This window comes from Tupaia chinensis, unplaced genomic scaffold, assembly GCF_000334495.1.
Source record: "Tupaia chinensis unplaced genomic scaffold, TupChi_1.0 Scaffold143843_1, whole genome shotgun sequence".
NCBI classification, from domain to species: domain Eukaryota; kingdom Metazoa; phylum Chordata; class Mammalia; order Scandentia; family Tupaiidae; genus Tupaia; species Tupaia belangeri.
Window position 1 is genome coordinate 337108 of NW_006203694.1, and position 10926 is coordinate 348033.

At 38.7% G+C, this 10926-nt stretch overlaps 1 protein-coding gene across 2 annotated transcripts in view; it reads right to left on the minus strand.

Moving 5' to 3' along the window:
* Nucleotides 1–10926, minus strand: part of BRINP1 (BMP/retinoic acid inducible neural specific 1) — a 157882-nt gene that overhangs the window by 31435 nt on the left and 115521 nt on the right. For both annotated transcript variants that reach the window (XM_027767028.1, XM_014582842.1), the window contains exon 5: nucleotides 5991–6227. In XM_027767028.1, the coding sequence (XP_027622829.1) occupies nucleotides 5991–6227 (237 nt within the window). The remainder of the gene's footprint in view (nucleotides 1–5990; nucleotides 6228–10926) is intronic.

The window sequence follows — 10926 nt, forward strand, 5'->3', positions numbered from 1 at the left end:
AAGACCCCCAATAGGGGCGTGAAACCGAGAATAGTGCTGAAATAATATATATATATATATATATATATATATATATATATATTCATTTTTTCCTATACATACATAAGCATAATAAAGTTTAATGTATGAATTAGGAACAATAAGAGATTAACAACAATAATTAGTGACAAAATAGATCGATAACAATATACTGTAATAAAAGTTGTATGGATATGGTCTCTCTCACTCTTTAAAAATACTGTCCCTCAGTTGAACTGAAACCATGGAAAGTAAAATCTTGGATAAAGAGGGCATACTGAAATAATATTCACATATCATTCATACTTATATTTACTTAATATTTTCTTTGAACCAAATTGCTATTTTTTTACTTAAAAATTAAAAAGGATTTTTATCCAACTCCACACAGAAAATCATTATCATGTTCCGCCAGCAGAATAGTAGCTGTAAAAGTAAATAGGATGAAAATCATGTTAATAAATTCTAGTCAGATACTGTTGCCTGTTAAATGATCAAAGCCTCATGCCTGCTCTCACTTTGAAATATAGAAAATTAGCAAGTGTTAGAGAGGTGTTAAAGGCATGTTAGCACCAAACTGAAACTTTCTTTTTGATGTAATTTGCAGGTTTGACAGAGAACTGAAGCAGATCAACCTTCCCACTCAGGGATCCAGTGTTATTTGAAACTGCCTGTGTGTACAATCTAACATCATCTCACGGTCTGCGTAACTCCGGTGTAGGTGATGAAGACACAAGAAACACTAAAGTTGCTGCCTTAGTTTGTGATGCTGAATTTCAGAGCATCTGCCTGGGTTATAACTTGACACAGCCTTACACATCATCTAGTTGAGATTTCTTATTCTACATATAGGGCAACTGAAGCTTCAAGGGGGAAAAAGATTTTCTGAAGATAACTCAACTGATCTGCAGCAAGAACCAGATCTAAAACCTCACTGGAGCCAGTCAGTAACATGGTGGTTAGGGTGGTTGAGTCCCCATAGAGCTGATGGCATGGTTCAAGTCCCAGAACCAGTGGCTTGAAAAACACATCAGTTGTGTGTGCATGTGCTCAAAATCCTGAAAGTGAAATGGAGGAAAAGGGATGGCAGCATGACCAACACCCATGTGTGTGTATGGAGGGTGGGGGTGCTGCCTCACTCCCCCTCCTTCTCTGTCTCTCTTTCAGCATTCTCATACACTCTCTAGTAAATTTAAATAATAATAATAATAATAATAATAAAACCTGATTAATTTATTGAGTGAGTTGGCTGGAGGCAGAAGACTGGTCCTAATGATTTCATGCAGAAATTTTGGCCAGTTTGACTCTTCTCATGAAGTCATATAGCTCATCTTGCAGAGAGTTTGCTGACCTCAAAAAAGGATAACTGTCCTTCTAATGAACTGATAAGACAATAGAACTTAAAAGTTAAATCTTTTAACTTTTTTTGTCCAGAAGAGTTCCCTATTAACCCTGACAAAAGGAAACATAGATCTCTATTTGTGCACAGAAAATCCAATAGGTCCTTTTTAATCACCAACATTCTGGAGTCATTGTATAATTGATGGCTTTTACTTTGTGCTGGTCATTAATCCCTCCAAGTGCCCTAAAACTGAGTTGTTAAAGTTTAAGATTAAAAATTAACAAACAGCATGGTACTGGTGCAAAAACAATAGAACAGAATAGAGAACCCAGAAATAAACCCTCAAACATAAAACCAACTGATTTTTGACAAAGAGCACAAGAGAATCCAGTGGGGAAAAGAAAATCTCCTCAACAAATGGTGATGGAAAAACTAGATCTCCACCTGCAGAAAAATGAGACTGGACTCCTATCTCTTGCCATTAACAAAAATCAACTCAAAATGGGTCAAAGATCTTAATGTAAAACCCCAAACTCTGAAACTGCTGGTAGAAAACACAGGGCAAACTCTTGGAGACATTGGAGTAGAAAAAGAATGCTTCAATGAGACCCTCAAATCACAGGCAATAATCCCAAAATAGACAAGCGGGACTACATCAAACTAAAAAGCTTCTGCAGAGCAAAAGAAACAATAATGAGAGTGAAGAGACAATCCTCAGAGTGGAAAAATATATTTGCAAACTAACCAGAATACACATAAAACTCAAGCAGCTTACAGAAAATAAATAAATAAATAAATAAATAAATAAAATAAAATAAAGAGCAAACAAAAAGTCTAATTAAAAGATTGAGGGACCAGCAGTTAGCGTAATGGCTATTTCGCTGGACTCCCACGTAGTTGATTGCGGTTCGCATCCCGGACCCGGTGGCTTAAAACTCACGCCGGGCGCGTGTGCGTGCGTGCCCAAGATTCCGAGATGAGACTGGAGTAGAAGGGATTGTGGCGTGACCATCCCTCCTGGGGGGTGATTTCTCGCTTTCTGTCTCTCTGTCTCTCTCTGTCTGTCTGGCAAGCGCACACGCCCTATAGCAAAAAACCTCTCCAAAAAAAAAAAAAAGGATTGGAAAATGAGCTGAACAGACAACTCTCCAATGAAGACATACAAATAGCCAGAAAGCATATAAAAAATGCTTACCATTTTTTATCATAAAAAAAAATACAAATCAAAACCACAATGAGATATCACTTAACCCCAGTCCGAATGGCTAAGATTACAAAAAAAGGAATGATAAATGTTGGCGAGCCTGCAGTGAAATGAGAACCCCCCTATACCATTGGTGAGAGTCCAAATTAGTACAATCACTGTGGAGAAAAATACAGAGGTTCCTCAAAAACCTACAAATAGAACTACCATATGACCCTTTAATTCCTCTTCTGGACAGGAGGATAGAAAAAGATAGAAAAGCATAAAGTTGGAAGAACACTTGCACATCCATATGTATTGCAGTATTATTTATTTCTAATTTCTAAGTCATGAAATCAACCCAAAAGTCCAAGAACAAATGACTGGAGTGAAAAATGGTGGCATTTATACACTATGGGATACTGCTCAGTCATTAAAAGCAAATATATATATGAAGCCTTGACATTTGATATAAAGTGAGTGAATATGGAAGATTTAATGGTTTTTGTTTGTTTGTTTGTTATAGGTTTTAGCCATCGAGCATGTGTACTCACCAGAGAGAGACAATGAGAGGCAAAGTGAGAAAACACCCCCAAAGGGGGAATGGCCATGCTGCAATCTCTTCTCCTTAGTTTTCCTCTAGGGATTTTAAGCATGCATGCACATACACCACCATGATTTTCAAGCTGCAGGTTCCAGGACTCAAACCATGGTCATGTATGTGGAAGTCTAATGCCCTAACCACCATGCCACCTGCTGGCCCCAGGAAGATTTAATGTTAAGAGAAGCAAGCCAGACTTTGAAAGACAGGCACTTTATCGCCACCCCCCCACCCCAATCCCTTAATACATACTGAATGTCTGCACTCTGGCAGAAATTGAAATATTGGAGAATATAATGGCAGAGAGTGCAACTGTGAATGCTAGAGATAGTATAGGAGAGAGTGGGTAGTAGGGAATGGGAGGGAGGGGGTCAGGGAAAAAAAAGAGAAGCACTGAACAGATAAAATAAAAAAGGTATGTATTGATGATAATGTATATGTTAATATCTTTAACTTGACTAATATGCACAGTATTCAAGCTGGGAAAAACAATTTTATATACTGTAAAGATGTATAGTGATTAAAGGTAAATTTTTAGAAGGTAATAAAAATGTTTTTGTTTGCTTGTTTTGTTTTGTTTTGTTTGTTTGTTTGTTTTGTTTTTTTTAATGAACAGAAAGGAAACCTACTTACACAAGTCACAAAGGGAGGTAAGGATGGATGGAATTGTCTTAATAGGGAAAACTATTTCAAGTGGATAAGTACAGGACATCTAAAGGAAACTCTGCTTTATGAGGAAAAAATGTGACATGAGCCATTTCTTCAGCCTCTTCAGTTCATTCTGCAGTTTCTCAGATGTTTACATGTCCTCACTCACTCACCCAAAGTGGTTTCTCTTCCTAGGGAATACAAATTGTGTGTTAAAGGTCCCTACTTCTGGTGTACATGGTCTGCTTCCCTTTTGTTTTCAGTAATCAGTAGAACCTCCTTGCAGAAACATTTTATCAAATACTTGATTTGTTTGAAGCCAAATAATCTCATAATACATTTCCATCATGGATCTCTTTTTTGGATTTTCAGGACTTTAAATGAGCTATTGGGTGCAGGTTCATATGGCATCCATAATTCCATGGAGCTCCATGACTTTGTAAGAACAGGATACCTAACGCTCCCAGGGTTTGTTGGAGGACCTAGATTTCATAGAAACAAGTCATTTTGAAAAGCTGCCCTATAAAGTTCTGTTTTTATCTGTGATACATGTGGCTTTAAGGTAAGATTTTGTTTGGTCAATGGGTTAATTGGCTAAAAACTTAAATAATTTCAAATATTAAAAACAAAAACATATCCTTTCATATATCAGATGAAGAAATTAAGGTCTGAGGGTAAACGAATTACTTGTCCTGGTGGATAAGACAGCCAGATTCCACATGGTCATCCTCATGGGGTACAGTTCTGGATCTGGCAGCTAGGGTACACACATGCCAGGCATAGAACAAAAAACTATTGAAAAGCTGCTGTGAGCACTAGATTTGGAATCAGGGATTCCACCCAATGCTATTACGTATGCTATCTTTTACTAACTGCCTAACTCTGGGAATACACTGGGTCTTGGTGTCCTCCATCCCTGTAACACAGAGCATTACAATCTGCTTTAATGTGGTCATTGTGACAGATAAAAACAATATAAAGAGCTTTTTGGAACAGTAATGATACACACATTGTTCCATTTATTTAACAGATATTTGAGCACATATCATTATTGAGTTGTCAGAAAAGCCATGCCATATTTTTTTCTGTTTCGCTATCCAACAATGCATCATGACTTTTCTAATGATCCAGTATATGCAAACAATGCACTTGGCATTTCTTCTCGGAAGAATCAAGGATTATCAAGTTTATCATGTCTAAAACAGAGCACATGGTCTTCTTTCCAAACTTTCCAAGTTGTTCTAGCTCAGTGAAGGGTACCAGCATTCCTCAAGTTGTCTAACATGCATATATAAACATAGTTCTTGATATCATCTTAATATTCCTCTTTTCTTACACTCTTATAGCCAATGTAATAACAAGCGTTGCCAATTTTTTCTTCTCATTTTCTCTCCTCTCTGACTATTTCCTGTCTTTACTACTTGTGTTATCTCCCCAACCCTCACCATAGCCATCTCTCTCCTGGACACGTTGTACTTCCCACTGATCCACGCGTAGTCACCTTCCAGTCTACCACTATCATACTTTTGGACTTCTGCCCTTCCTCAGAGTGGCCTTCCCTGACTTCACTGACTTTTCTCACAGAAGCTCCTGCTTCTTTTCATATGTACACCAATAATTTCATTATCATTTGCATAGTTAGATAATTAATGCCTGACTTTCTGACAAAACTCAAAAGTCCATGAGGGCAAAGATCCAATTTCAAACTTCACTCCCTTTATGATCTTGGATGACTGACTTTTCTACCCCAAAACTAATGGGTTTGAACCACAAAAAGCATACATATACAGATATAGAAGGGTGTTAGTCTATCTACCTACCTATCTGGTTATAGATACACACTAGATACACACACACACACACACACACACACACACACACACACACCAGGAATCAATACAATTATCTTTGGCGCCAATCTTCAGAGGCAGATTGCACAGACTTACTCATTCTACTTTCTGGGTACAACAAAGACAATGTATCGTATGATCACAAATGGATTATGCTATTCATTATTTCACTCAATGGAGATGTATGGAGTTCCTATTCTATGATAGCTACTCTGCCGGTCTCTGGACCCTACTGAGTGAAAGAACTGGGTCATTAGTTTTTCTTCACATTAGTACTAATTCCAAGTAGATTTCTTTTCTATCCCTGGTGCAGGGCCAGTCATGCTGTAGCTATACTGGGCTCTCTACCTGAATTCTCCAGATCCTTATAAGCTTCAGCCCAGGACTTGGCCATGTTGGCCAGTGTGTACTCCATGATCTGGATGTCAGTGATGGGACAGTTGCACTGTGGGAACTCCTCGGCACACTGGCATCCACACTGGCTGTTCTGGCAAATGTACTCCCCCTCGCCATTGCACATGATGTAGCTCAAGGCTGACTGGACAAACTTCTCTTGCAGATACTGAGGAAAGATGATCTGAAGACCTGTCAGAGAATAGCAAGAAGATAAAACAGAAAGGTTAAAAAAGGTGTTTCATTAACAGTTTCAAAAGGTGATACACAGGAATCTGAAGTCGCTATATTTCTGTGTATTGGAATAGAAATATTTCTGAACCTACCTATGTCCAGTCAGGGCATAGTCAGCAAGGTCCCCAGTTATATCACTTCTACCAAAACTTCTCAGGTCATAACCTTGGCCATCTCTGAACTGTACTCTTTTCTATAAGATTAAGAGTCAGGATTGTACCAGATAGGGAATGTGTCCTTTTCAATTGGGGAGAAAACCATTATTGAAGGAACATCACTATTGTTTATATGTCCTTATTTTCTTCACTTCCTTTCCTTCCCTTTCTTAAAGTACTTATGAACAGTGTTTATGAAGTGCAAATCCTGAGTTAGGCACTAAGTCTGTAAGATTAAAAAGACATGAACCTGACCCTTGGGAAATTTAAAATATAATCAACAGTAGTAGACATGGACACACATCATCATCATAACATAGCTTCATCAGTCTGTAGCAAAGACAGCCATATAGGACAATTAGACAACAGAAGATTGCAAATAAGGTTGTTTTGGTATTTAGGAAAACTTTATAGAGGATGTAGAATTTGGGTTGGTAGAAATACAGTAAGAGATCACCATACTAAAAGGAAAACAGAAAGGACATTCTAAAAATAGAGAAGTTATAATATATCTGAGAGTTCCTGATGAAAGAAATGGACTTGGATGGATGCGGATATACTTCTTCAGGGAAATGGGTTGTACAGAATATCAGAGACCAGAGTGCAAAGGTCTTTATTGTATGCTAAGAAATGTGGGCTTTATTCTATGGATCATGAGTGTACCTTGGTAGTTTTGAAGGTTAAGAGTAGTGCAATTTAAAAGGACTTTGTATCATAAAAAACTAAAGTCTTGGTGGAGAAGGACATCAGAGATCATTCATTTTTTTTTCTTCTTTACTATAAAAATAAAGAAACCATGGCTCACCAAGTTGAAGTGACTAGCCCAGGTTATCAGATGAGCACTCTAGAACACATCTTACCATCTTTTCCATTTACTTGAAAAATGAAAGCCTTAATCCGGAGAGTCCATGACAGCTAAGGATTTATCTGGCTTGAGCATCAGTTGTATGTTCAAAATGTTAGTACAGCAGGCTGTGACCTCTGACACCGGCCAGAAGCACAATTATGGGCTACGTAAGTCATGAAGGCACCTTCACGTAGGGCACTTCTTTCCATCTCATATGAGATGGAACCGTCAATACATATATGGGGTGATGGTTCTACTATCCACTGTACAAGGGAACTATATTGTTTATATTGTTACTTGGGTTTATTTATTTTTTAATTCATTCTTCAGAGATACTCCGTAATCTGCTCATCATATTATTAGGGATTTGCTGGATAAAATCACTACTTCTTTCACTTTCTACATCACAGTTATGTTTCTAGATTTTTATGTTTTCTATATATATATACAATAGTGTTTCTGTGTGTGTGTGTGTGTATAATGTGTATACGTGTGTGTGTGATGTCGTATATATGTGTATTTCCATCATTTCAATCTGCCTTCATATGGCAAATAAAGTATTTTCAGAGGGCATTGTGGACAGGAGGCTACGCCCCCGGCATGCCTTATGGTTGAATATTCGAAACTGTAGGCATTGCTATGTTTGAGTGAGGAGATCACTCAACTGTTATCTCAGACAAATTATTCAGTCTCCTTCTAAGGCTCCACTTTCTCTTCTGTAAAATGGAGATGCTTTTAGTACCTACATCAGAGGTTTATTGAGAGGACTAAATGAAAAAACCCCAGTGAATTGTTTGAAATAGTTCCTGGCACATAACAAGCAAACAAATGTTATCTATTTCTAACTTTTTTAAATCATTGATTTGTTTTGTTTTGCTTTGTTTTTGCTATAAACCATGTGCACTTGCCAGAAAGAGAGAGGAAGAGAGAGAGAGGAAAAAAACAAAAGGGAAAGTGAAAAATCACCCCAGAAGGTATGGCCACACAGCTTTCTCTTAGGGTTTTGAGCATGTACACACATGCATTCAGTGTGATTTTCAAGCTACCAGATTCAGGATTTGAATTGCACAGTCAGCCATGCAAAATCCAGCTACTTTAACCACCTTGCCACCTGCTGGTCCCAGTCATTGATTTTTTTTAAAGTTTATTTTATTTAAAGCTTATTTATTTTTAAATGAGTGCAAGGGAGATAGGGTGTGTGCCCCCAACAGAGTCTGAACACTGCAATCCATGCCTAGCTTTACCCAACCTCGAACCATGGGTATCCATGTGCCAGTGTACTCAGGAAGGCGTCCAGACATCCACTTAGAACATTCCCATGTGGGGAAGTCTCACAGAGTGTCACATTTTACTATTGTGCCATTGTCTTTACCCCATATTCCTATGTTTGATGTGAAAATGATGATGATAGCAATGATGATGACATTTCTCTGGTTAGTTTTTAAAGGTTCATAGAACCTTCAGGATTTCATAAAGGTACAATAGCTGTGGGTATTTAATCAGATGAAGAAAATAATCACCAGGCACCCTTCAAATATCTGGAGATCCTCCACAGGGAGTAGTGTTTAGAATTCTGTGGCTGTTGTGCCAGCACTGGTGATAAAGCTGTTCAACAAGGTACGTACGTCAATATGCATGGAAGGTACTCCTTATGACTGGCAGAGGTATACGACTGGACAAACGTCTGCTGCGGGAACAGAGGACTCCACATCAAGAGCAAGAGCAAGGGGTCTACATGAGAGCCTGAATGATGGCTCAGAAGAGCTATGTACAGGGTTTAAATCAGATATCAAAACATGGGCAAATCAAATTAAACTCTATTGGCCCTTCTGAAACAAGTCTATGATTCTTTCAGAGTATGCATTATTGAGACATTTTATCTGTATCACCATTTCTCTTCCAAAGCAAATTTTATTTTTAGCTGATCACAACCCCCTATAGGCAAGTGGGCCTATGGATTGGGGTTAAGTTTCTGCTGCTTAAAGGAACTCTGTAGACTGTATTCTCAGTCCTACTTTTCTAGCTTGCTCATCATTTTCTTTCTCCCTTTTGTAGGGAATAAAGTATTCTATTCTTGGTCCCAACCCAAAAGGAATTTGGGGAGAGCGTTTTTAGAAAGTTGCATCAAATCATTTCTCTGTTTGGCAAGGATACAAAAGGCATTATTACCTACCCCATTTAATGCAACTGAAAACAGATGAAGTTTGGGGCTGGGGGTTTTCTGGGAGAAGTTGAAATATAAAAGTGGTTGCTCTTTAAAAATGGAAACTCAGAACATGCCGCACTCTCTCTGAGGCAGAATCTCCTGGGCAATTTCGAAAGAGAATAATGAAGACATAGCAATTAAAAAGCACTTTTCTGCAAAATGTCATTACTGTTTAAAGTTACATAACCATTTCTACAGCAGCGGAGGTTCACACAGCAGTCACAGCCAGAGTCGTCTCCTGATGACCTGTGTCCAACAAAGAGGCCCATTGCTGACCTCCGAGATTGGCGCCGGGATCCTGCCGGCTTCAATGGGAGTCATAAATAATTTGGAGGGGGATTTGGCCTGTGGAACCACTGCTTGAAAGATATACAGCTGCCGGCTGGGGTGGAATATTCTGTCCTCACAGTTCCCAAAGACACATGCCCCCCCCCACACACACATACACACACACACACACACACACACACACAGAAATACGCACATGGAAAAGAAACCTGAGAAAATGGAAGAGAAAAGGGCCTCCATTATTGCCAAGCACATAAATTCTGCCTTACGAAACCCAAGCAGGCAATAGGTGAGAATTTCATTTGAACACCAACTCACCCACACGGAACATATGGAATATTCTTCCCCCCAATCTCATTATACTTAAAAAGAAAGAAAGAAAGAAAAAACAAACTTGTTAAACCTTAAATTGGAATGTTTCACTGTTCCACAGGGTATAGAACATCTCATCGATCCTCCTCCTCCCCAATCCTTGATGCTTGCCCTACCCCTCTCAAGCCTACCTCATGTCTCACCTTGAACACATGCATCTCACAGTATTTTTGTACTGTGTATATAGATTGCGTGTGCTGAAATAGTCCTCCTCTTCTCTGCCACATGATGGAGTATATACTTCTTTGCCTCCCTCCTTCCTCTTCTCTCCTATTAGATTTTTCTTTACTCAGAACACACCAGATACCATGCCCTTTTCTCAGTCCTTCCAGTATTTCAGTACAGCCTTTGCACTTGCCCTTCTCTGTGTTTAGAATACTCTCTTCCCAATCTCTCTGTGGTTCTCTTGACCTATAATCCAGATCTTTCTAGACTCAAGATAAAATGTCTCTTCTATTTTTTTATGGGGCTAATGACTCACTCACATTATCTTTCCGTTTTTAAGTTTATTTATTTATTTCTTCCATGAATGAGAAAGAGAGAGAGCATCTGGACAGGGTCCTGACACCAAGGTCCACCTCCAGTCTCCCACATCCCCAGATCCTGTGCAATTATATGCCCAATGTATTCAAAGAGGTTTGTGGATGCAAAGCTGGAGTTTGCCCATGTGAGTCAGACTTGCAGAACATCACTTTTTACTGCTGGACTACCATCCAGTCCCTGGGTTCAAATTATCTTTTGAATTTGTTATATGGACTGGGTTTTAGGGAGGTGTCCTCTACACACTCT